This window comes from Pseudoliparis swirei, chromosome 5, assembly GCF_029220125.1.
Source record: "Pseudoliparis swirei isolate HS2019 ecotype Mariana Trench chromosome 5, NWPU_hadal_v1, whole genome shotgun sequence".
Classification (NCBI taxonomy): Eukaryota; Metazoa; Chordata; class Actinopteri; order Perciformes; family Liparidae; genus Pseudoliparis; species Pseudoliparis swirei.
Window position 1 is genome coordinate 27,567,124 of NC_079392.1, and position 26,141 is coordinate 27,593,264.

At 49.3% G+C, this 26,141-nt stretch overlaps 2 protein-coding genes across 2 annotated transcripts in view; one reads left to right on the plus strand and one right to left on the minus strand.

Annotated features, from left to right (window-relative positions):
* Nucleotides 1–233: 233 nt before the first annotated feature.
* On the minus strand, nucleotides 234–3,722 carry nipa1 (NIPA magnesium transporter 1). The gene is made up of 5 exons (XM_056414036.1): nucleotides 3,517–3,722; nucleotides 2,560–2,607; nucleotides 2,238–2,328; nucleotides 1,711–1,871; nucleotides 234–1,496 (listed from the first exon to the last, which is right to left on the minus strand). The coding sequence occupies exons 1-5, from the start codon at nucleotides 3,647–3,649 to the stop codon at nucleotides 997–999; spliced, it is 933 nt and encodes a 310-aa protein (XP_056270011.1). The 5' UTR covers nucleotides 3,650–3,722; the 3' UTR covers nucleotides 234–996.
* Nucleotides 3,723–4,912: 1,190 nt separating this feature from the next.
* herc2 (HECT and RLD domain containing E3 ubiquitin protein ligase 2) overlaps nucleotides 4,913–26,141 on the plus strand; it is a 72,468-nt gene continuing 51,239 nt past the window's right edge. Inside the window, exons 1-23 of the mRNA XM_056413960.1 lie at nucleotides 4,913–5,049; nucleotides 6,828–6,934; nucleotides 7,659–7,767; nucleotides 9,398–9,538; nucleotides 12,052–12,268; nucleotides 12,435–12,535; nucleotides 13,096–13,237; nucleotides 13,408–13,512; nucleotides 13,605–13,776; nucleotides 15,328–15,501; nucleotides 16,172–16,360; nucleotides 16,427–16,578; nucleotides 16,653–16,810; nucleotides 16,889–17,002; nucleotides 17,158–17,409; nucleotides 21,383–21,625; nucleotides 21,920–22,044; nucleotides 22,120–22,298; nucleotides 22,381–22,589; nucleotides 24,397–24,552; nucleotides 24,639–24,824; nucleotides 24,908–25,084; nucleotides 25,167–25,270. Of these exons, the coding sequence (XP_056269935.1) occupies nucleotides 6,863–6,934; nucleotides 7,659–7,767; nucleotides 9,398–9,538; nucleotides 12,052–12,268; nucleotides 12,435–12,535; nucleotides 13,096–13,237; nucleotides 13,408–13,512; nucleotides 13,605–13,776; nucleotides 15,328–15,501; nucleotides 16,172–16,360; nucleotides 16,427–16,578; nucleotides 16,653–16,810; nucleotides 16,889–17,002; nucleotides 17,158–17,409; nucleotides 21,383–21,625; nucleotides 21,920–22,044; nucleotides 22,120–22,298; nucleotides 22,381–22,589; nucleotides 24,397–24,552; nucleotides 24,639–24,824; nucleotides 24,908–25,084; nucleotides 25,167–25,270 (3,477 nt within the window). The 5' untranslated portion in view covers nucleotides 4,913–5,049; nucleotides 6,828–6,862. The remainder of the gene's footprint in view (nucleotides 5,050–6,827; nucleotides 6,935–7,658; nucleotides 7,768–9,397; nucleotides 9,539–12,051; nucleotides 12,269–12,434; nucleotides 12,536–13,095; nucleotides 13,238–13,407; nucleotides 13,513–13,604; nucleotides 13,777–15,327; nucleotides 15,502–16,171; nucleotides 16,361–16,426; nucleotides 16,579–16,652; nucleotides 16,811–16,888; nucleotides 17,003–17,157; nucleotides 17,410–21,382; nucleotides 21,626–21,919; nucleotides 22,045–22,119; nucleotides 22,299–22,380; nucleotides 22,590–24,396; nucleotides 24,553–24,638; nucleotides 24,825–24,907; nucleotides 25,085–25,166; nucleotides 25,271–26,141) is intronic.

Consider the following 26,141-nt stretch of genomic DNA (forward strand, 5'->3'; position numbering starts at 1 on the left):
CCGCAATGAGAGCTTCTTCTTCTTCTGCTCGGAGGACCTGTGGCCGCAGGTGGAAGTCCAGCACCACAGAGGTAGAAACATACCGGAAGTGAAGACAAAGTCCAACTTTATATTATTTAAATCATTTTATTCGACACTTTACGTTATAAAAGCATTGTGTTAAAAAAAAAAGAATTATTATAAAAGTAATCATAAATTACAGAACAAGCAACATCAGTAGAACATTAAACTAATTTATTTATTGATTCATCTTAAATAATTTTTAATTTTAATATTTAATAAAATATATTTTTTATTGTATGTATTTAAAAAAAAATGTTTTATATTCAAACCATATAATGTGCAATGTTATTTAAGAGTTACATAGTAACGAGAAATGTTCCATAAGATGTTCAGTGAAACTTCATTATTATAAAGAATAATTACTTCTATAATTATTATACATGTATTAGTATTATATTCATATCTATAATCTGGTCAGTCTTTCCTCTCATTTCTTTATCAGCTTTAAATACAGAACCAGCCTCAGTATCTACAACTATAATTACAACTATAGTTTTATACTTCGTTTACTTTCTTCTGTCTCATTTCTTTTGTTTCTTTATAATATTTTTAATCACTTCTTTAAAAAAATATGTTTACAGACTGCTTTATTTAATGTGGATATTATTAATTAATTTTAGTAAACAAATTTCTTTAATTACTTGTATTTATGAGTTAATTATTTCCGTATGGATTTTTAAAATTGTTTTATATATTGTTTATTTTGATCAGTCTTTGACCTTTAAACCAGTTTGTTTGTTGGGCCTCAACATTGCTGGTTTAGGCTATTATCATTATTATTATTAATTATTATATATATTTTTGGTGTTCTTCTTGATGAATAAATAAACACACATGAAGATAGATAAATAAAACCAGTTCTAAAACGCGGTTTGATGGTTAACTGTTGCGTGTGAATGTTGTTGTGATGAAGTCACCACGGCGTCCTCTTCATCACTCGCTCTTCGTCTTCCTCCCCGTGACGCAGGCCTCCTGAGACATGCGCAGTAAGACCACGCCCCCACACACGGCGGCCAGGCCGCCCAGCACGGCGGCGCCGGCGGCCGCGGTAAGCTCCACCCACTCCCCGAAGAGCAGCGTCGAGGCGAGTGTGGCGCTGCAGGTGAACGCCACGTAGTAGACGGCTTCGAAGGCGTTGGAGCTGAAGCTCTGCAGGGCCTTCGTGATGAAGAAGAACTGGACCAGCACGCTGAAGGCCAGCGTGGCCAGCAGCGCCAGGAAGAGGGGCAGCGCCCCCCCGCCGCCCGGCGCCGCCGACCCGAAGACGTCCGGCGCCACCAGGCCGAGGCCTTTGCTGCTGGGCACCGTGAAGCTGCCCAGCAGGGAGCAGATGGACACGTACACCAGCATGTTGGAGGAGCCGTGAGCCGGGACCACCAGCAGGACCAGGACCAGCAGGACCAGGACCACCAGAACCCCGTACGCCACCAACACTGAGGGGAGGACTTCAGTTTGAGTTCACATCAGAACACAACGGTCTGATGACCAGCGTGTGCACGAGAATACACAAATACACAGTCAACACCTCATTTAAAACAAAGAGGAGGAGGAGGAGGAGAAGAACAAGAAGAACAGCAACAACATCAACAAAAACAAGCTACCCAGAGGACTCAAATCAAGGGGACCCAGTGAAGAGGCCCAGGTCACCTGGGTCTGAAAGCCGGGCCTCAAAGTCCATCCGGGTGGCGACGGCCTCGTCTTGGGGGGCGTGGATGATGAGGACCACGGAGCCGCAGCAGCACAGCACACAGCCCAGCTGCCCCGCCAGGTTCAGGTGCTCCCCCAGGATCCAGGAGGCCAGCACGGCCCTGGACCGCAACCACAGCAAGACCGTTAGAGAGAGGAGCAGGAGGTTCTGGTCTGGTGCTGCTCAGTGGCCCCACAATAACATGAAAGCATGTCCTCATGGAGGGATGGCATCCTACATAAGCTCTAGACCTGTAGACCAGATATGTAATGTTATACGTTGAACTTTAACTTAGTGCTTCTGGCGCCCCCTGTGGACTAAAGAGGTACTGCGGGATCTGGGTCTGTCCACGGTGGACTGGTCTCTGCTGGAGTCTGAGCTGAAGGAGTTCCTGGTGAACCTGCATGATGTCATCTGGTATCACCAGAACCTGAACCGGTGGCTCCGATGAGGACCAAGAAGAACTCCAGCTGGATGGAGGACTTACCCAAACAAGACCCCGAGGGCTCCCAGGGGGGTCACGATCACAGCCGGGGCCACATTGTACGCCAGGAAGTTCCCAATTTGACCAACAATCACTGATGAGAACAAACATCCACACATTTAATTAATGAGGTCATCTTTTCCTCTTAATAATTATATTGTAGATAATCAGAATGTTCATTTATAGATTTAATAAAATCAATAGAGGATCTCTGAAATGTTCTTATTGACAAAGAGCTGGATTACAGGATATATATCCAGTCCAGCGATTAAATATGAATCAACCTGTCAAATCCTGCAGAGCCGATAGGTGGCGCTGTACTCACTGGACAAGGTGCCGATCCACCAGAACACATCCGTGAGGTAGGAAACTCCTGAGGAGGACAAGTGAGGAGTCTGTGGTGGCTCTTATGGATTTCAATACAATAAATACCAGGGATAAATTATAATAGGCATAATATTATTATTAATAAGAATAAGAATGCTAATATTAATTTAAAACCAATGACTAATGCTTAAAAACGAAGGTATTACTCGAAAATAAAAGTCAATAGTATAAAATGAAAAATAGGGATAAATAATCATAATAATAACAATAATAATAATAATGACAATCAGAATGATTCACACTTGAAAAACAAAGCATTACTTCAAAATAAAAGACAATAACATAAAATAAACCTAGAATGGGCACTCGGTAGAGCGCATACCTTCGCATATCACAAGATTGGGCATTGAGTTATGAACATTTTGGCATTAGTTGCATGCCAATTGGATATAAATTGACCGTGCTATGGTAAAAAGAAGATTTTGACCTTTCCATGACCTTGACATTTGACCCGATTGATCCCAAAATCTAATCAAATGGTCCCCGGATAATAACCAAACATCCCACCACATTTCATGCGATTCAAGAAGATGTTGACCTTTTCATGACCTTGACCTTTGACCCGATTGATCCCAAAATCTAATCAAAGGGTCCCCGGGTAATAACCAATCATCCCACCAAATTTCATGCGATTCGGTTTAATACTTTTTGAGTTAGGCGAATAACACGCATACAAATAAATACGCTGCGATCAAAACATAACCTTCAGCATTTTCAATGCGAAGGTAATAAACAATAGGGATTAAATAAATATGTATACAACAGTAATAATAATGTAGTATCGTCAGTTTGGGGACATTTAAATGTGACACAATTTAAAATCAAAGGACACTTTAATGGGACACATAAACTCATCATAATAAGAGGTGATCTGGCCGGAACCGGAAGTGTCTACCTCTGTCGCGTGCCCGTAATATTCCTTTTTTCTGGAGCACAAAAGTGGAGCCGTTGATGAAACTTGACACCACCGCTATCGCGACTCCACAAACCGGAAAAGACCCGCCGCCCGGTTCCGACTCAGCCGCCATTTCCCCCCGTTCCGTTACTTTAGTTCAACTGGAGGACGGCTAAAGGTCCACTGTCCGGTTTCGTAGTTTATACCGGGAAGAGACACTGCGCATGCGCGTTTAGCCGAGCACCCGGATGCACCTTGGTAGATGAAGTCACCGAACGAAACTGGCAGAAATAGTATTATAAATAATATTAGTATTAAAGTATAAATATATTGAAAAAATAGTAAAAGAATATACATATGTAAGATAGACAGGAACGGGAAAATATATTCTCATGAATGTACAAAGGTTCACAGAATTAAGAATACCTCCATCTGCCTGATGGATCGTGGAGGTCTCCATCGTGGAATATGCCGACTATGAACTATTCATACACTCTGTCATATTCATTGAATGTATTTTAACTCTAAATCTGTCCTTCTGGTCACATGACATCTATTGTTCTGTCCATCCTGGAGAGGGATCCTCCTCTGTTGCTCTCCTGAAGGTTTCTTCACTTTTTTTCCCCCTGAAGGGTTATTTGGGAGTTTTTCCTGATCCGATGTGAGGTCAAAGGTCAAAGGTCAGGGATGTCTATGTGTACAGATTGTAAAGCACTCCAAGACACATTTGTAATTTGTGAAATTGGGCTATACAAATAAACTGAATTGAATTGAATTGAAAAGAAAATTAGGTTACTTTATAATTAAATAAACATCTAACTACATGAAATATATACCGTTGCATATAAATAAAACATCTACGAAATAAATACACCGTATAATTAAAAATCTAAAACTATATGAAATATGTACCTCTGCATCTAAATAAATACACTTTATAATTAAATAAACATCTAAAACTACATGAAATATGTACCTCTGCGTCTAAATAAATACACTTTATAATTAAATAAACATCTAAAACTACATGAAATATGTACCTCTGCATCTAAATAAATACACTACAATTAAATAAACATCTAAAAATGAATGAAATATGTACCCTTGAATCTAAATAAAACATCTGTGGAATAAATATAGTTTATAATTAAATAAACATCTAAAACTATATAAAATATGTCCCTCTGCATCTAAATAAAACATTTGTGAAGGGCAAACCCCGCCCCTCCGATGTCCCGCCTCAAAATCGCAAAAGAAGCGCATCTTTTTCTGCCCGGGGCGGTGCGAGCGGGCGGGTATGAACCCAGTTCCCGCCCCTCCCTTCAGAAAGCCCCGCCTCGGTCGTACGCTGCGGCTCAGATCAATCGCACCGACTCTCCCAGAGACCGGCGACGTAACTCGTCTCCACGCCTCGCGCTCATGTCCGCGAGCTGTCAGTCAAGCCCCATTACGAGCGTATCTTTAACGCAGCGCAGCAGCTGAAGGGACGAGAACAGCTCGAGGAGAACAGCTCGAGGAGAAGAGTTCCCGCGGGTAATATTCACTCATTCCTCTCTAGAATGTTTCGTTGGGTGTCACGTGTCCCGGATGCTTCTTCTTCTTCCCCCGGGATGATGCTGTAGCTGCTGTAGCTACAGCTAGCTAGCTTTAGCCGCAGCGCTAACGGAGACGTTACGTCACGTGATGCGTCTCTGAGTGTGTGCGTGTTTGTGTGTCAGCGTGCGTCTGTGTCAGTATGGTGTGTGTCAGTGTGTTGTGTATGTGTGTCAGTGTGTGTGTCAGTATGTTGTATGTTACCCGTTATCACATCCATGGAGACTCATATGTGGTGCTACATGACCTTGCTAGCATCGTCTCCTTGTAGGAGATGGGTAATGTAGGTGTAGCTACATGTAATGTAGGTGTAGCTACATGTAATGTAGGTGTAGCTACATGTAATGTAGGTGTAGCTACATGTAATGTAGGTGTAGCTACATGTAATGTAGGTATAGCTACATGTAATGTAGGTGTAGCTACATGTAATGTAGGTATAGCTACATGTAATGTAGGTGTAGCTACATGTAGTGTAGGGTAATGTAGGTGTAGCTACATGTAATGTAGGTGTAGCTACATGTAGTGTAGGGTAATGTAGGTGTAGCTACATGTAGTGTAGGGTAATGTAGGTGTAGCTACATGTAGTGTAGGGTAATGTAGGTGTAGCTACATGTAATGTAGGGTAATGTAGGTGTAGCTACATGTAGTGTAGGGTGATGTAGGTGTAGCTACATGTAGTGTAGGGTAATGTAGGTGTAGCTACATGTAGTGTAGGGTAATGTAGGTGTAGCTACATGTAGTGTAGGGTAATGTAGGTGTAGCTACATGTAATGTAGGGTAATGTAGGTGTAGCTACATGTAGTGTAGGGTAATGTAGGTGTAGCTACATGTAGGGTAATGTAGGTGTAGCTACATGTAGTGTAGGGTAATGTAGGTGTAGCTACATGTAGTGTAGGGTAATGTAGGTGTAGCTACATGTAGTGTAGGGTAATGTAGGTGTAGCTACATGTAGTGTAGGGTAATGTAGGTGTAGCTACATGTAGGGTAATGTAGGTGTAGCTACATGTAGGTGTAGGAGAGCAACTGAGGAGGATCCTCTATCAGGATGGACTGAAGTACAACAGATGTCATGTGACCAGAATGATCAACATAACATGTAGTTCCTTAGCTCTGATATGTAGTTCTATAGCTCTGAGATGTAGTTCCTTAGCTCTGAGATGTAGTTCCATAGCTCTGAGATGTAGTTCCTTAGCTCTGAGATGTAGTTCCTTAGCTCTGAGATGTAGTTCCATAGCTCTGAGATGTAGTTCTATAGCTCTGAGATGTAGTTCCTTAGCTCTGAGATGTAGTTCCATAGCTCTGAGATGTAGTTCCATAGCTCTGAGGTGTAGTTCCATAGCTCTGAGGTGTAGTTCCATAGCTCTGAGATGTAGTTCTATAGCTCTGAGATGTAGTTCCTTAGCTCTGAGATGTAGTTCTATAGCTCTGAGATGTAGTTCCTTAGCTCTGAGATGTAGTTCCTTAGCTCTGAGATGTAGTTCTATAGCTCTGAGATGTAGTTCCTTAGCTCTGAGATGTAGTTCTATAGCTCTGAGATGTAGTTCCTTAGCTCTGAGATGTAGTTCTTTAGCTCTGAGATGTAGTTCTATAGCTCTGAGATGTAGTTCCTTAGCTCTGAGATGTAGTTCTTTAGCTCTGAGATGTAGTTCCTTAGCTCTGAGATGTAGTTCTTTAGCTCTGAGATGTAGTTCCTTAGCTCCTCCACCTCTGTGCTGCAGGTTGGCTGCGTCTGCAGCTGGCGGAGGAGGAGGAGATGCCGTCTCCATCTTTCAACCTCGATGCTCAGCTGAGGTTTCACGACAAATGGCTGAAGATAGACCTCCAGGTTTGTGTTCCTGAGGGTGTGGAACCATGAAACCATGAAACCTGAAACGTTTCACTGTATTTTATTGTTATTTTTTAATTCTTTTTGAACATAATTCTGTCCTGATCGTGTTTCATCTTGTTGAGAACATTGTGCATATTTCACTAAATACCATAAACATCCACCATTCGGCTTCTTCCCCACGAACCCGACACAGCTGATCCCTCGAGCTGCTTCAGGACGCTTTAACGGATGATAATTGTTTTTCCTGTAATGTGGGAAGAGCTGCATCCCATAATATCCTCCAGGAGAACAGAGTGAGGGATCATGTGGGAAAACAACATGTTATAATTATGAGCTTGAGAGAAGACCTCTGGATCCCCCCGGCCTCGGACCCTGTACCTGTTGTTCCCCGGTTCAGAGGGAGGTCCTCCTCGTTGCCTGAAGCAGATCATGAGGAGCAGCTGATTGGTCCTCTGGTTCATCATGAGGAGCAGCTGATTGGTCCTCTGGTTCATCACGAGGAGCAGCTGATTGGTCCTCTGGTTCATCTCATAAACAATGTGACATGATGGAAGGTGTCTGGTTCTGGTTCTCTTTCCCCCAAAGAGGAAAACAATACAGCGCGGTTATTTATGCTAATGAGAAGCTTCACAGGCAGTATAGCACTGACTGAGAGTAGTTATAACATGTGTAATAACACGCATGTTATAACATGTGTAATAACACGCGTGTGTCTCCTCAGCGGGCCTTCTCTCCAGAGGGGCTGTGTGAGATGTGGAATGAGATGGTGAAAGACGAGGAGATCACCTTCACCGGGGAGGAGTCGGCTCACACAGGTACGCCTCACACAGGTACGCCTCACACAGGTACGCCTCACACAGGTACGCCACACACAGGTACGCCTCACACAGGTACGCCTCACACAGGTACGCCACACACAGGTACGCCTCACACAGGTACGCCTCACACAGGTACGCCTCACACAGTCGCCTCACACAGGTCGCCACACACAGGTCGCCTCACACAGGTCGCCTCACAGGTCGCCTCACACAGGTCGCCACACAGGTCGCCACACACAGGCACGCCTCACACAGGTCGCCTCACACAGGTCACGCCACACACAGGTACGCCTCACACAGGCACGCCTCACACAGGTACGCCTCACACAGGTACGCCTCACACAGGTCATGCCTCCACAGGTACGCCACACAGGTCGCCTCACACAGGTCGCCACACACAGGTACGCCTCACACAGGTCACACAGGTACGCCTCACACAGGTCGCCTCACACAGGTCGCCTCACACAGGTCGCCTCACACAGGGTCGCCTCACACAGGTCGCCACACACAGGTCGCCTCACACAGGTCGCCTCACAGGTACGCCTCACACAGGTCGCCACACACAGGTGCGCCTCACACAGGTCGCCCACACAGGTACGCCTCACACAGGTACGCCACACAGGTCGCCTCACACAGGTCGCCTCACACAGGTCGCCTCACACAGGTACGCCACACACAGGTACGCCTCACACAGGTCGCCTCACACAGGTACGCCTCACACAGGTCGCCACACACAGGTACGCCACACAGGTACGCCTCACACAGGTCGCCTCACACAGGTACGCCCACACAGGTACGCCTCACACAGGTCGCCTCACACAGGTACGCCACACACAGGTACGCCTCACACAGGTACGCCTCACACAGGTACGCCACACAGGTACGCCTCACACAGGTCGCCTCACACAGGTACGCCTCACACAGGTCGCCTCACACAGGTACGCCTCACACAGGTACGCCTCACACAGGTACGCCACACACAGGTCGCCTCACACAGGTCGCCTCACACAGGTCGCCACACAGGTCGCCTCACACAGGTACGCCTCACACAGGTCGCCTCACACAGGTCGCCACACACAGGTACGCCTCACACAGGTCGCCCACAGGTACGCCTCACACAGGTCGCCTCACACAGGTACGCCCACACAGGTACGCCTCACACAGGTCGCCTCACAGGTCGCCACAGGTCGCCACACAGGTACGCCACACACAGGTCGCCTCACACAGGCACGCCTCACACAGGTCGCCACACACAGGTACGCCTCACACAGGTCGCCTCACACAGGTACGCCTCACACAGGTACGCCCACACAGGTCGCCTCACACAGGTACGCCTCACACAGGTCACCACACAGGTACGCCTCACACAGGTACCACACACAGGTCGCCTCACACAGGTCGCCTCACACAGGTACGCCTCACACAGGTACGCCCACACAGGTACGCCTCACACAGGTACGCCTCACACAGGTACGCCACACACAGGTACGCCTCACACAGGTACGCCACACACAGGTACGCCTCACACAGGTACGCCACACACAGGTACGCCTCACACAGGTACGCCTCACACCTGTCTGACCTCAGGTGGTCTCTGACCCGATGGCGCGAGGTCACGTCTCTGTCTTGTGGTCGTTTCCAGAGGACTGCTCCGACTGCTTCGGAGCGCAGAAGAAAGATGAGCCCAACGACAAAGAGAAGAAGGAGAAGAAGGAGGAGGAGGAGACGTCCACCTCCGTGCACCACTCCATCATCGAGACCTGGGACTGGGGCCGGCAGCCAGGTGAGCGCCACCTGCTGGACGTTGTACTAGCTGGATCTCTTTCTGGTCACTGTGTGAAAGGAAAACAGGTGATTTATTCAGAAAAGAATCCCATGTCTTCCTGACGTTGAAGGTAAACACAGTAGTAAACAGCTCCTCGTGACCTCCAGCTGACCTCTGTGTTCCTGTGGTGTAATCAACATGGAGATGTGACACCATCACAACACCCTGACGCGGGTATTTATACCCCTCAGCCGGTGTTTACTGGGTGGGACGGTGTCATGGTGGGGGAGATAAGCCCAGAGGGGGGGGGGGCTTCTCTAGCCGCCACTTGGTCTCTTCTTATTGCAGGAACCAGGAAATCCCACTGGTATCTGGATCGCTACACAGATCCTTAAAGGGCCAGTACCCATGTTCTGAAGTGTTTCTATGAGCTTCCTTAAAGGGCCAGTACCCATGTTCTGAAGTGTTTCTATGAGCTTCCTTAAAGAGCCAGCACCCATGTTCCTATGAGCTTCCTTAAAGAGCCAGCACCCATGTTCCTATGAGCTTCCTTAAAGGGACAGTACCCATGTTCCTATGAGCTTCCTTAAAGGGCCAGTACCCATGTTCCTATGAGCTTCCTTAAAGAGCCAGCACCCATGTTCCTATGAGCATCCTTAAAGGGCCAGTACCCATGTTCCTATGAGCTTCCTTAAAGAGCCAGCACCCATGTTCCTATGAGCATCCTTAAAGGGCCAGTACCCATGTTCCTATGAGCTTCCTTAAAGAGCCAGCACCCATGTTCCTATGAGCATCCTTAAAGAGCCAGCACCCATGTTCCTATGAGCATCCTTAAAGGGCCAGTACCCATGTTCCTATGAGCTTCCTTAAAGGGCCAGTACCCATGTTCCTATGAGCTTCCTTAAAGAGCCAGCACCCATGTTCCTATGAGCATCCTTAAAGGGCCAGTACCCATGTTCCTATGAGCTTCCTTAAAGAGCCAGCACCCATGTTCCTATGAGCATCCTTAAAGGGCCAGTACCCATGTTCCTATGAGCTTCCTTAAAGAGCCAGCACCCATGTTCCTATGAGCATCCTTAAAGGGCCAGTACCCATGTTCCTATGAGCTTCCTTAAAGAGCCAGCACCCATGTTCCTATGAGCATCCTTAAAGGGCCAGTACCCATGTTCCTATGAGCTTCCTTAAAGAGCCAGTACCCATGTTCCTATGAGCTTCCTTAAAGGGCCAGTACCCATGTTCCTACGAGCTTCCCTGCAGCAGATGAAGCAGAGTGAAGTTCTGTGTGGACGTATTTAACTCGTAGAAGAACCTCTCAGTTTCAGTGAAGTCTATATTCATAAGCTCTTCACCTTGATGCCAGACACAACAGATCCAGGGATACACACACACACACACACACACACACACAGACAGAGATACACAGAGACTCACACACATGCACTGATACACACAAGTTCCTCGGCGTGCACATCTCCGAGGACCTCACATGGACCACGCACACCACTCACGTGGTGAAAAGGGCCCAACAACGCCTGTATTTCCTTAGGCGACTGAGGAAATTCAACATGGCCCCCCGCATCCTCAGAACATTCTACACCAGTACCATCGAGAGTGTTCTGACAGGTTGCATCACCGTCTGGTACGGGAACTGCACCGCCCTGGAGCGTAGGGCACTACAGAGGGTGGTGCGGTCGGCACAGTACATCGTTGGAGGTGAGCTTCCCTCCATCCTGGACATATACACCAAGCGGTGCGTGGCCAGGGCCAAACGGATGATGAAAGACAATAACCACCGGCCACAAACTGTTCACCCTTCTACCGTCAGGCAGGCGATACCGCAGTATCAAGTGCCGCACAAACAGACTGAGGGACAGCTTCTTCAGTCAGGCCATCAGGCTGCTGAACAAGGACTGAGACCCTCATTAACACTACACACCAGAACATATTCTGTGAATATCTATGGCCATGGTGTATATTTTATTACATTGTTTATATATATATATATTGTATATATATATTGTATGTATATACATATATATATATATATAGTCTCAAAAAAAGTGTATATTTTATTACATTGTTTATATATATATTGTATGTATATACATATATATATATATAGTCTCAAAAAAGTGTATATTTTATTACATTGTTTTATATATATATATTGTCATGATGTATATTCTATTACATTGTTTTATATATATATTGTTAATACTTTCTTCTTTTTTGTGTGTGGATATTGTATAGTTTATTCTCATTCTTATTCTTTTTTTAGTCTGCTACTGCTGTCGGGTGTTTTGCACATAAGAATTTCACGAACCGATTATACTTGTATAAAGGGATGTGACAATAAAAACTTGAAACTTGAAACTTGAAAACACACAGTGTGTTCATGGTTTTAGGTCTCTCTCTCTCTCTCCTTCAAAGCTTCTCTAGAGTTGTATTTATAGATCAGAGTTGTTTAATGTCTTCACCCTGAAGGCAGCAGCACCTCCAGAGATGACTCACCCCCCCCCCCCCTCCCCCAGACGAGCCCGAGCTGAAGGCCTGCCTGCTGGTTCTGGTGGAGGACCAGCAGCGCCTGGCGGCCCAGATGGCCAAGAGCACACTGTCGGCCCGGAGGCTCCGGCAGCGCCTCGTCATCCTGGAGCGCTACCTCATCTCCCTGAGCCACAGCATGATGGAGGACAAGGGCCGCTGGAGGGGCCCGCCCAGCCCGGCGCCGCCCGCCGCCGACAACAAGAGGTGAGGCCCGGTACTGCATCTGGCTCTGGAGACTCATCACTTCCTGTTTCTGAAGCTTCTAAAAGCAAACCGACTGATGTGTGGGCGGAGCTTCTGTCAGAGAATATACACACGCACACACACTCACTCTCTCTCTGTCTCACCCCCCCCCCTCTCTGTCGCTCAGCCCCCGTCCGGCCAGTAAAGGAGTTGAAGGTCTGGCCCGAGTCGGCTCCAGAGCCGCGCTGTCCTTCGCCTTCGCCTTCCTGAGGCGCGCCTGGAGGTCAGGTAGGGGTCTGTGTGTGTGTGTGTGTGTGTGTGACGTGGCTGTCGGCGTCTCTGGTGACATCATCAGCCCATGAGTGTTACCCGTGTCACCGTGTCTGACCCGTGTCCCCGTGTCTGACCCGTGGCTGACCCGTGTCTGACCCGTGTCCCCGTGTCTGACCCGTGTCTGACCCGTGTTCCCGTGTCTGACCCGTGTTCCCGTGTCTGACCCGTGTTCCCGTGTCTGACCCGTGTTCCCGTGTCTGACCCGTGTTCCCGTGTCTGACCCGTGGCTGACCCGTGTCTGACCCGTGTCCCCGTGTCTGACCCGTGTTCCCGTGTCTGACCCGTGTTCCCGTGGCTGACCCGTGTTCCCGTGGCTGACCCGTGTCTGACCCGTGTCTGACCCGTGTTCCCGTGTCTGACCCGTGTCCCCGTGGCTGACCCGTGTTCCCGTGTCTGACCCGTGTTCCCGTGTCTGACCCGTGTTCCCGTGGCTGACCCGTGTCCCCGTGGCTGACCCGTGTCTGACCCGTGTTCCCGTGTCTGACCCGTGTCTGACCCGTGTTCCCGCTCCCTAGGAGACGACGCTGACCTGTGCAGCGAGCTGCTGCAGGAGTCTCTGGACGCGCTCAGAGCTCTCCCAGAAGCCACTCTGTTCGACGAGGGCACCGTGTCCTCCGTGTGGCTGGAGGTCGTGGAGCGGGCCACCAAGTTCCTCAGGTTGGGTTCTCCTCAAGCTCTCCTCCTCCTCCTCATGTTCTCCTCCTCCTCCTCATGTTCTCCTCCTCCTCATGTCCTCCTCCTCCTCATGTCCTCCTCCTCCTCCTCATGTTCTCCTCCTCCTCCTCCTCATGTTCTCCTCCTCCTCATGTCCTCCTCCTCCTCCTCAGTGATGTCCATGGCAGTGCCAGCTCCAAGGGGAACATCCCCCTGCAGGACCAGCACCTGGCCCTGGCCATCCTGCTGGAGCTGGCTGTGCAGAGGGGAACGCTCAGGTAACCCGAGGACCCTGAATGCACCGCGAGGCTGCCGGTGCAACGCTGCTCTCACACTGTCTGTTGTTGTTGTGGTGGTGGTGGTGCTGCAGCCAACTGCTGTCCTCCGTGCTGCTGCTGCTGCGCCTGTGGGACAGCGGCACCATGGAGATGGACAACGAGCGCTCCACCCAGGGGACGAGCGCCCCGCTGCTGCCGCTGCTGCAGAGGCTGCACGGCATCCACAGCGGGAAGGAGGAGCCAACGGAGGAGGAGGAGCCAGAGGTGAGGAGCCCGGGTCATGTGACAACCAATCAGGGTTCAACAGGAGCGCTAGGAGCGTTAGCAGCACCGCTAACGGAGGACAGATAGAGTGAGCAGGTTTACAATATACAACATTAAAATAAATGATTAATTATTAATGCAAAGTGTATATAAGTGAAAGGGTTATTGATTATTAAATTCATCAACACCAAGAACCACGATAAAAATTATATATTTTATTTATTAATTTTATTTTTGTTTTTTATGAAGGGAAAAAAACTAAATAAATTACTATAACAAAGTAAAAGTATATTTGGAATAAATGATGACAATAAATACATATTCTAGACCAGCTGCTATAATGAATCAACAAAGGGATCTATATTTATATATATATAATATATATCTCTATATATAGAGATATACACTACCGTTCAAAAGTTTGGGATCACCCAGACAATTTTGTGTCTTCCATGAAAAATCACACTTTTATTTATCAAATGAATATAAAATATAGTCAAGACATTGACAAGTTTAGAAATAATGATTAATATTTGAAGTATTAATTTTGTTCTTCAAACTTCAAGCTCAAAGGAAGGCCAGTTGTATAGCTTATATCACCAGCATAACTGTTTTCAGCTGTGCTAACATAATTGCACAAGGGTTTTCTAATCAGACATTAGTCTTCTAAGGCGATTAGCAAACACAATGTACCATTAGAACACTGGAGTGATAGTTGATGGAAATGGGCCTCTATACACCTATGGAGATATTTAATTAGAAACCAGACGTTTCACCTAGAATAGTCATTTACCACATTAACTATGTAGAGAGTGTATTTCTGATTGATTTAATGTTATCTTTATTGAAAAAACAGTGCTTTTCTTTGAAAAATAAAGTCATTTCTAAGTGATCCCAAACTTTTGAACGGTAGTGTATATTATTTCTATAATAATATATATATTATTTATATATATTAGTGCTGTGAAAAATAACACGTTAACTCAGTTAATTAAATTACAGGATTAATTAGTTTTGTTTTTTTAACGCATGCGCAGAATGAGCTTCCAATCCGTCTGTTGTTGGTCGTCTCTCCAGCAGCATGTCATTCTGTCTCTAGTGTCGCGTTAACACGACTCCTATCTCCGTCTCGCGTGCCGCAGAGCTCGGATGCCGGCGTGTGCGCGCACATCGGGACGGAAAAAAGTCACTTGCACCCCCCGTCAACAACTCTTCTCTCGTCTCGCGCGGCAGAGCTCCGATGCTGGCGCGCGCACTGGTGAGCAATGCAGGGCTCTCAAGTGTCACGCATTGAGCGTGAGACTCACGCATTTCGGTCTTAGAAAGAAAAGTCACTAGCACCCCCCCCGTCAACAACTCTTCTCGGAGCTCTTGCCCGTCTTGAGAGCCCTGTAAGTGTATATATGTGATTAATCATGATTAATCCACAGAAACCTGTGATTAACCTGATTAAAATTTTTACTCGTTTCACAGCCCTAATATATATATATATGTGGATCATCAGTAATCAATAACTAGTGTTTGACCGTGATGGTGAGCTTGTGGTTTCAGATCCTCGCGGCCCAGATGAGTCCCAACGAGAACTTCCTGCGCTACCTGACGTTACCTCAGGACAACGAGCTCGCCATCGACCTGCGGCAGACCGCCGTGGTCATCATGGCACACCTGGACCGCCTGGCGTCTCCCTGCAGCCCCCCACACTGCAACTCCCCCACTTCACACAAGGTGACTCCTGTCAATCACCCCTAACGCACCCCCTGCTTTAAGACATGAAGCGTATACTTCTATACAACCAGAGGAGCCCCCTGGTGGCCAGGAGAGAGAATGCAGCTTTAACACACGAAGCAGAGACTTCTATACAACCAGAGGAGCCCCCTGGTGGTCAGGAGAGAGAATGCAGCTTTAACACATGAAGCAGAGACTTCTATACAACCAGAGGAGCCCCCTGGTGGTCAGGAGAGATAATGCAGCTTTAACACATGAAGCAGAGACTTCTATACAACCAGAGGAGCCCCCTGGTGGTCAGGAGAGAGAATGCAGCTTTAACACATGAAGCAGAGACTTCTACAACCAGAGGAGCCCCCTGGTGGTCAGGAGAGATAATGCAGCTTTAACACATGAAGCAGAGACTTCTATACAACCAGAGGAGCCCCTGGTGGTCAGGAGAGAATGCAGCTTTAACACATGAAGCAGAGACTTCTATACAACCAGAGGAGCCCCCTGGTGGTCAGGAGAGAGAATGCAGCTTTAACACATGAAGCAGAGACTTCTATACAACCAGAGGAGCCCCCTGGTGGTCAGGAGAGAGAATGCAGCTTTAACACATGAAGCGTATACTTCTATACAACCATTGGAGTGCCATGTCCCCGTGTGACTCCTCCCTCTCCTCGTCCAGGGGACCCTTCAGGAGGTGATCGCCTGGGGCCTGCTGGGCTGGAAGCTCTACGCCAACGTCAACGGGCCGATCCACTGCAAAGGCCTGTCGAGCCTCGGCGTGGCGCAGGTGGTGTGTTCGGAGAAGGGCTTCCTCATCCTGTCCAGCAGCGGCGCCGTCTACACCCAGAACTACAAGAGCACCACCCTGGTGAGTCCCGTCGCCGGGCGGTTTCTGCCTCACGGCGCCCCGCTGACTGACCCCGTGTCGCTCCAGGCTCCGGTCCTGATCCACGGCCTGAGCTCCAGGAAGGTGGTGAAGCTGGCGGCGCACCCCGACGGGCAGCACCACCTGGCCCTGTCCTCCAGCGGGGAGGTGTTCTCCTGGGGCTGCGGGGACGGGGGCCGCCTCGGGCACGGGGACGCCACGTAAGCACCGGCGCCCGAACGCACCGCGAGCGCGTCGTCGTCTCCTCCTCACGCGCTCCTCCGCTGTGCCGCAGGTACCTGGAGGAGCCCACGATGATCGCGGCCTTCAACGGGAAGCAGACGGGGAAGCACGTGGTGCACGTGGCGTGCGGCAGCACGTACAGCGCCGCCATCACGGCCGACGGGGAGCTCTACACGTGGGGCCGAGGGAACTACGGCCGGCTGGGCCACGGTGAGCGCCGCCCGCGCCGAGCCGCCGGGGGCTGCGGCAAACGCATCTAACGACGTCCGTCTCTGATCGGCTCTCTAGGCTCCAGCGAGGACCAGACCACACCCATGCTGGTCACGGCGCTGAAGGGGCTGAAGGTCACGGACGTGGCGTGTGGCAGCGGCGACGCTCAGACGCTCTCTGTGACGGAGAACGGTGAGAACCAACCAGAAGGATATCAAATACACAGCCACAGTTATACGGGGGAGCAACCGGGGACCGGGCCGGTCTGAGGGTTCAGGTCTTGAGGGTTCAGGTCTTGAGGCCTTCAGGGGGTCTCACTGATCCAGCGTGTCTCTGCGCCCCCTCAGGCCAGGTCTGGTCCTGGGGGGACGGGGACTACGGGAAGCTGGGCCGGGGGGGCAGCGACGGCTGCAAGACCCCCAAGCTGGTGGAGAAGCTGCAGGACCTGGACGTGGTGAAGGTGTGCTGCGGCAGCCAGTTCTCCGTGGCGCTCACCAAAGATGGACAGGTGTACACCTGGGGGAAGGGCGACAACCAGCGGCTCGGCCACGGCACCGACGAGCACGTCCGCTACCCCAAGCTGCTCGACTGCCTCCAGGGTGAGAACAGAACCACGACTTGGGATCACGATTATAAGACCTTATCATAAAGATTATAAGACCTTATTATAACGATTATAAGACCTTATCATAAAGATTATAAAGACCTTATCATAATGATTATAAGACCTTATTATAACTGTTATAAGACCTTATCATAATGATTATAAGACCTTATCATAACGATTATAAGACCTTATCATAACGATTATAAGACCTTATTATAACTATTATAAGACCTTATCATAAAGATTATAAAGACCTTATTATAACTATTATAAGACCTTATCATAAAGATTATAAAGACCTTATTATAACGATTTTAAGACCTTATCATAATGATTATAAAGACCTTATTATAACGATTATAAGACCTTATCATAACGATTATAAGACCTTATAATGATTATAAGACCTTATCATAACGATTATAAGACCTTATCATAAAGATTATAAAGACCTTATTATAACAATTATAAGACCTTATAACGATTATAAGACCTTATTATAATGATAAGAACTTATCATAACGATTATAAGACCTTATCATAAAGATTATAAAGACCTTATTATAACGATTATAAGACCTTATTATAACGATTATAAGACCTTATTATAATGATTATAAGACCTTATCATAACGATAAGACCTTATCATAAAGATTATAAAGACCTTATTATAACGATAAGACCTTATCATAACGATTATAAGACCTTATTATAATGATTATAAGACCTTATCATAACGATTATAAGACCTTATAAAGATTATAAGACCTTATTATAACTATTATAAGACCTTATAAAGATTATAAGACCTTATCATAAAGATTATAAGACTTTATCATAAAGATTATAACGATTATAAGACCTTATCATAACGATTATAAGACCTTATTATAATGATTATAAGACCTTATCATAACGATTATAAAGACCTTATTATAACGATTATAAGATCTTATCATAAAGATTATAAAGACCTTATTATAATGATTATAAGACCTTATCATAACGATTATAAGACCTTATTATAACGATTATAAGACCTTATCATAAAGATTATAAAGACCTTATCAGAAAGACCTTATCTTAACGATTATAAGACCTTATCAGAAAGACCTTATCTTAACGATTATAAGACCTTATCATAAAGATTATAAGACCTTATCATAACGATTATAAGACCTTATCATAAAGATTATGAAGACCTTATTATAACGATTATAAGACCTTATCATAATGATTATAAGACCTTATCTTAACGATTATAAGACCTTATCTTAACGATTATAAGACCTTATCATAAAGACCTTGTTACCTATGAACTAACAGTCCTTTGAGGACCTTATTACCTGGTAAGGGTCCTTTGAGGACCTTATTACCTGGTAAGGGTCCTTTGAGGACCTTATTACCTGGTAAGGGTCCTTTGAGGACCTTATTACCTGGTAAGGGTCCTTTGAGGACCTTATTACCTGGTAAGGGTCCTTTGAGGACCTTATTACCTGGTAAGAGTCCTTTGAGGACCTTATTACCTGGTAAGAGTCCTTTGTGGACCTTATTACCTAGTAAGGGTCCTTTGAGGACCTTATTACCTGGTAAGGGTCCTTTGAGGACCTTATTACCTGGTAAGAGTCCTTTGAGGACCTTATTACCTGGTAAGGGTCCTTTGAGGACCTTATTACCTGGTAAGAGTCCTTTGAGGACCTTATTACCTGGTAAGAGTCCTTTGAGGACCTTATTACCTGGTAAGAGTCCTTTGAGGACCTTATTACCTGGTAAGAGTCCTTTGAGGACCTTATTACCTGGTAAGGGTCCTTTGAGGACCTTATTACCTGGTAAGGGTCCTTTGAGGACCTTATTACCTGGTAAGAGTCCTTTGAGGACCTTATTACCTGGTAAGGGTCCTTTGAGGACCTTATTACCTGGTAAGAGTCCTTTGAGGACCTTATTACCTGGTAAGGGTCCTTTGAGGACCTTATTACCTGGTAAGAGTCCTTTGAGGACCTTATTACCTGGTAAGGGTCCTTTGAGGACCTTATTACCTGGTAAGAGTCCTTTGAGGACCTTATTACCTGGTAAGAGTCCTTTGAGGACCTTATTACCTGGTAAGGGTCCTTTGAGGACCTTATTACCTGGTAAGAGTCCTTTGAGGACCTTATTACCTGGTAAGAGTCCTTTGAGGACCTTATTACCTGGTAAGGGTCCTTTGAGGACCTTATTACCTGGTAAGAGTCCTTGAGGACCTTATTACCTGGTAAGGGTCCTTTGAGGACCTTATTACCTGGTAAGGGTCCTTTGAGGACCTTATTACCTGGTAAGAGTCCTTTGAGGACCTTATTACCTGGTAAGGGTCCTTTGAGGACCTTATTACCTGGTAAGGGTCCTTTGAGGACCTTATTACCTGGTAAGAGTCCTTTGAGGACCTTATTACCTGGTAAGGGTCCTTTGAGGACCTTATTACCTGGTAAGAGTCCTTTGTGGACCTTATTACCTGGTAAGGGTCCTTTGAGGACCTTATTACCTGGTAAGAGTCCTTTGAGGACCTTATTACCTGGTAAGAGTCCTTTGAGGACCTTATTACCTGGTAAGGGTCCTTTGAGGACCTTATTACCTGGTAAGGGTCCTTTGAGGACCTTATTACCTGGTAAGAGTCCTTTGAGGACCTTATTACCTGGTAAGAGTCCTTTGAGGACCTTATTACCTGGTAAGGGTCCTTTGAGGACCTTATTACCTGGTAAGAGTCCTTTGAGGACCTTATTACCTGGTAAGAGTCCTTTGAGGACCTTATTACCTGGTAAGAGTCCTTGAGGACCTTATTACCTGGTAAGGGTCCTTTGAGGACCTTATTACCTGGTAAGAGTCCTTGAGGACCTTATTACCTGGTAAGGGTCCTTTGAGGACCTTATTACCTGGTAAGGTCCTTTGAGGACCTTATTACCTGGTAAGAGTCCTTATTACCTGGTAAGGGTCCTTGAGGACCTTATTACCTGGTAAGAGTCCTTTGAGGACCTTATTACCTGGTAAGAGTCATATGAGGACCTTATTACCTGGTAAGGGTCCTTGAGGACCTTATTACCTGGTAAGAGTCCTTTGAGGACCTTATTACCTGGTAAGAGTCCTTTGAGGACCTTATTACCTGGTAAGGGTCCTTTGAGGACCTTATTACCTGGTAAGAGTCCTTTGAGGACCTTATTACCTGGTAAGAGTCCTTTGAGGACCTTATTACCTGGTAAGGGTCCTTTGAGGACCTTATTACCTGGTAAGAGTCCTTTGAGGACCTTATTACCTGGTAAGGGTCCTTTGAGGACCTTATTACCTGGTAAGGGTCCTTGAGGACCTTATTACCTGGTAAGGGTCCTTTGAGGACCTTATTACCTGGTAAGGGTCCTTTGAGGACCTTATTACCTGGTAAGGGTCCTTTGAGGACCTTATTACCTGGTAAGGGTCCTGTGAGGACCTTATTACCTGGTAAGAGTCCTTTGAGGACCTTATTACCTGGTAAGGGTCCTTGAGGACCTTATTACCTGGTAAGAGTCCTTTGAGGACCTTATTACCTGGTAAGGGTCCTTTGGAAGAAGGACCTTATTACCTGGTAAGGGTCCTTTAATATGAACCTTATTACCCTAAAGGTTTCTGTTACCTCCCTGGAAGCCCCTTGAGGACCTTATTAGGGTGGGCCTGGGGACCTTATTACCTGGTAAGGGTCCTTGAGGCCCCACCTTATCCTGGTAAGAGCGTCCTGTCGGAGGACCTTATTACCTGGTAAGTCCGGTGGGCAGGGACTTTGCTGCTCGTTCCTGTAAGTGGCCTTTGCAGCTGGACCTGCTGCGCCTCTGGGAGGTGGACGGCGGCTCGGACTGGCCCCCCCCGCAGGAGAAGGAGTGCATGGTGGTCGCAGCAACCTGCTCCACGGCTGCGCTGCAGGTAGCTGTTCTCCAACAAGAAGCAGCTGCCCGCCCTTGAGCCGCAGCCCGCCTGTCTGCATCTCCTGCGGCCATCAGCAACCAGGTGGAGCCGGAGGAGCTGGGCCTGGGCCCGGGCGGCGCGCTGCTCGCCAGCCTCAAGCAGACCGTGGCGGGCCTGGCCAGCAACGCCGGCGTCCTGAGCTCGGTGCAGGCGGCGGCGCAGGCCGTTCTGCAGAGCGGCTGGTCGGTGCTGCTGCCCACCGCCGAGGAGCGGGCCAGGGCGCTGTCCTCGCTGCTGCCCAACGCCGGTGAGGATTCAAAGGGAACTTTATCGAGCACCAGGGGGACGACGGGCAGCAAAAGGGCAACATGAGAGATGAAGAATAATTAATACAAATATTACAAAAGGATGATAATAATAATACAGGAAAATAAATAATACTAATGATACAAAAGTATAAATAATAGATAAATAATAATGCAAAAGTATAAATAATAATTACACAGGAAAATAAATAATTCATCACGAAGAATAATAAAAAGATAGACTGTGAGTATGTCGTGCACACACACACGTCCATGGACTGCGTTGTGTCCTCCAGCGTCGGGCCATGAGATGAGCGTGAGTCCCGGCCGCCGCTTCATGATCGACCTGCTGGTCAGCAGCCTGATGGCCGACGGCGGCTTGGAGTCGGCGCTGAATGCCGCCGTCACGGCGGAGATCCAGGTGAGCGGGGTTCACCGAGGGGACGGCGCCCCGACGCGGACCCTCTCACCGGACGCTGGCATTCATCCCCCGCAGGACATCGAGGCCAAGAAGGAGGCGCAGAAGGAGAAGGAGGTGGACGAGCAGGAGGCCGACGCCTCCACGCTGCAGCGCTGCCGCGCCGTGCTGGACAAAGACCTCATCAACACCGGCATCTACGAGTCCTCCGGGAAGCAGAGCCTCCCTCTGGTGCAGCTGGTGCAGCAGCTGCTGAGGTCTGGACCTGCTGCCGTCACGTGACCCCGTGACCTCTGGTCACACGGTCACGTGACCTCTAACGAGCCTCCGACCCCTCAGGAACATCGCCTCCCAGACGGTGGCCCGGCTGAAGGACGCGGCGCGCCGCATCTCCAGCTGCCTGGAGGCGGAGCCTGTGAGCAAGGAGCGCTCGGCCTCTCTGGACCTGCTGCTGCGCTTCCAGAGACTGCTGGTCAGCAAGCTGTACCTGGGGGTCAGCGGCCCCGAGGGCCCCGAGGGCCCCGAGGGCCCCGAGGGCCACGCCTACAGTGAGTCTCCATCGGGGGAACCAGCTGTTTGATTAGAGAGCCATTCCAATAACATCGATTTTATATTCATGTGAAAACTGATTTATTCTAGTTCATCACCAACACTACATTGAGCTAGATTACACCTGAACGCACCATGAGTTATCATTTACCTTCCGCCAGTACTCGTGTTCACTGAGCGGAGCCTGAACGCATCATCATGTTCATGAAGTGAACCTCCTGGCTCTCCGTTAGCGGTGCTGCTAACGTCACTAGCTCACGTCACTAGCTCACGTCACTAGCTCACGTCACTAGCTCACGTCACTAGCTAACGTCACTAGCCCACGTCACTAGCTCACGTCACTAGCTCACGTCACTAGCTCACGTCACTAGCTAACGTCACTAGCCCGCCACTAGCTCACGTCACTAGCTCACGTCACTAGCTCACGTCACTAGCCCACGTCACTAGCCCACGTCACTAGCTAACGTCACTAGCCCACGTCACTAGCTCACGTCACTAGCCCGCGTCACTAGCTCGCGTCACTAGCTCGCGTCACTAGCTCGCGTCACTAGCTCGCGTCACTAGCTCGCGTCACTAGCTCGCGTCACTAGCCCGCGTCACTAGCTCGCGTCACTAGCTCGCGTCACTAGCTCGCGTCACTAGCTCGCGTCACTAGCTCGCGTCACTAGCTCGCGTCACTAGCTCGCGTCACTAGCTAACGTCACTAGCTCGCGTCACTAGCTAGCGTCACTAGCTCGCGTCACTAGCTCGCGTCACTAGCTCGCGTCACTAGCCCGCGTCACTAGCCCGCGTCACTAGCTCGCGTCACTAGCTCGCGTCACTAGCTAACGTCACTAGCTCACGTCACTAGCTAACGTCACTAGCTCGCGTCACTAGCTAGCGTCACTAGCTCGCGTCACTAGCTCGCGTCACTAGCTCGCGTCACTAGCTCGCGTCACTAGCTCGCGTCACTAGCTAACGTCACTAGCTCGCGTCACTAGCTCGCGTCACTAGCTCGCGTCACTAGCTCGCGTCACTAGCTCGCGTCACTGCTGGCGTCACTGGCGTCACTGGCTCGCGTCACTGGCTCACGTCACTGGCCGCGTCACTGGCTAACGTCACTGGCTCGCGTCACTGGCTGGCGTCACTGGCTAACGTCACTGGCTCACGTCACTGGCTCGCGTCACTGGCCGGCGTCACTAGCCCACGTCACTAGCCCACGTCACTAGCTCACGTCACTAGCTCACGTCACTAGCCCACGTCACTAGCCCACGTCACTAGCTAACGTCACTGGCCTCGCGTCACTGGCTCGCGTCACTGGCTCGGCGTCACTGGCTCGCGTCACCAGCTCGCGTCACTAGCTCGGCGTCACTGGCTCGCGTCACTAGCTCGCGTCACTAGCCCGCGTCACTAGCTCGCGTCACTAGCTCGCGTCACTAGCTCGCGTCACTAGCTCGCGTCACTAGCTCGCGTCACTAGCTCGCGTCACTAGCTCGCGTCACTAGCCCGCGTCACTAGCTCGCGTCACTAGCTCGCGTCACTAGCTCGCGTCACTAGCTCGCGTCACTAGCTCGCGTCACTAGCTCGCGTCACTAGCTCGCGTCACTAGCTCGCGTCACTAGCCCGCGTCACTAGCTCGCGTCACTAGCTCGCGTCACTAGCTCGCGTCACTAGCTCGCGTCACTAGCTCGCGTCACTAGCTCGCGTCACTAGCTCGCGTCACTAGCTCGCGTCACTAGCTCTCTTCCTGTTGAACACTGATTGGTTGTTTCTAAAGTCCTTTGAGCAGGGCATGATGATGTCATGCTCACCTCTCCTCCTCTCCAGGCCCGGAGCTGCTGGGCGTGGGCTCCCTGCTGAAGAAGTACATCTCTCTGCTCTGCACTCACATCGGGGACATCCTGCCAGTGGCCACGAGCATCGCCTCCACCGGCCGACGCCACTTTGCTGAAGTCTCTCGTGTCATTGAAGGAGACCTGACGGGTAACTTGCGCTGCGTTCAGGTGCAGCGTGAACGCCACGGCCGTCGAAGCCCGCCGGTGAGACGTTGTGTGTGTGCGCTCCCTCAGGGGTGCTGCTGCCCGAGCTGGTGGTCTCCATCGTCCTGCTCCTCACCATCGATGCAGGTCTGATGCAGGAGACCGGCTCCATCCCCCTCCTGGCCGGACTCCTGGAGCACCTGGACCGCTTCAACCACCTGGCGCCGGGCCACGAGCGGGACGACAACGAGGACCTGGCCTGGCCGGGCATCATGGGTATAATGACCCGCCCGCGTGGCGCACGGGGAGCGGGGGTCCGCTCGTGTAGAATGTGACGAGCTCTTCTTCTGCTGTGGCAGGATCCTTCTCCGCAGGCCAGAGCTCCAAGAACAACGAGGAGGTGTCCCCGATCCGCAAGGCCGACCTGGAGAACCACAACAAGGACGGCGGCTTCTGGACCGTGATCGACGGGAAGGTGTACGACATCAAGGACTTCCAGGCTCAGTCCCAGTCGCTGGCGGGGAACAGCATCCTGGGTGAGCTCCGGGGGAAGGGGTCTAGGTCCCAGGCGGACTCTTCTGGACCCCGTGGTGACCGGGTCTCTCTCTCCTCCTGCAGCCCAGTTCACCGGCGGGGACCCGGTGCTGGCCCTGGAGGCCGCGCTGCTGTTCGAGGACACCAGGGAGTCCATGCAGGCCTTCTGCGTGGGCCAGTACATGGAGGTACGGAAGCCCTGAGGGACATTCGGCCCGCTGGCCGGGGGGCTGCAGTACTCATGTTGGCCACCAGAGGGCGAAGTGCGCCTCGTATTTCGGGTTTTCTTTAAATGTCTGTTTATTTAAATGTCAGTGACATTGGGTTCTCACATGCGCCTCCTCTTGTCTCCTCGTCTCCTCATGCTCCTCCTCTTGTCTCCTCATGCTCCTCCTCTTATTTCCTGATGCTCCTCCTCATGGTCTCCTCTTGTCTCCTCGTCTCCTCATGCTCCTCCTCTTGTCTCCTCTTGCTCCTCCTCATGGTCTCCTCTTGTCTCCTCATGCTCCTCCTCTTGCTCCTCCTCATGGTCTCCTCTTGTCTCCTCATCTCCTCATGCTCCTCCTCTTGTCTCCTCATGCCCCTCCTCTTGTCTCCTGATGCTCCTCTTGTCTCCTCATGCTCCTCGTCTTGTCTCCTCATGCTCCTCCTCTTGGTCTCCTCATGCTCCTCCTCTTGTCTCCTCTTGCTCCTCTTCATGTTCCTCCTCTTGTCTCCTCTTGCTCCTCCTCTTGTCTCATGCTCCTCCTCTTGGTCTCCTCATGCTCCTCCTCTTGTCTCCTCATGCTCCTCCTCTTGGTCTCCTCATGCTCCTCCTCTTGTCTCCTCTTGCTCCTCCTCTTGTCTCATGCTCCTCCTCTTGGTCTTCTCATGCTCCTCCTCTTGTCTCCTCATGCTCCTCCTCATGGTCTCCTCTTGTCTCCTCATGCTCCTCCTCTTGCTCCTCCTCTTGGTCTCCTCATGCTCCTCCTCGTGTCTCCTCTTGCTCCTCCTCATGCTCCTCCTCTTGTCTCCTCTTGCTCCTCCTCTTGTCTCCTCATGCTCCTCCTCTTGTCTCCT

What these genes read in the sequence shown, in the direction of transcription:
- nipa1 (XM_056414036.1), bottom strand. Translation starts at nt 3,649, where the DNA reads ATGGCGGCTGAGTCGGAACCGGGCGGCGGGTCTTTTCCGGTTTGTGGA. An exon ending in ATTACGGGCACGCGACAGAG is followed by an intron (nt 2,608 to 3,516) that starts GTAGACACTTCC and finishes TGTCCTCCTCAG; the next exon opens with GAGTTTCCTACCTCACGGAT. An exon ending in GCCCTCGGGGTCTTGTTTGG is followed by an intron (nt 1,872 to 2,237) that starts GTAAGTCCTCCA and finishes GTTGCGGTCCAG; the next exon opens with GGCCGTGCTGGCCTCCTGGA.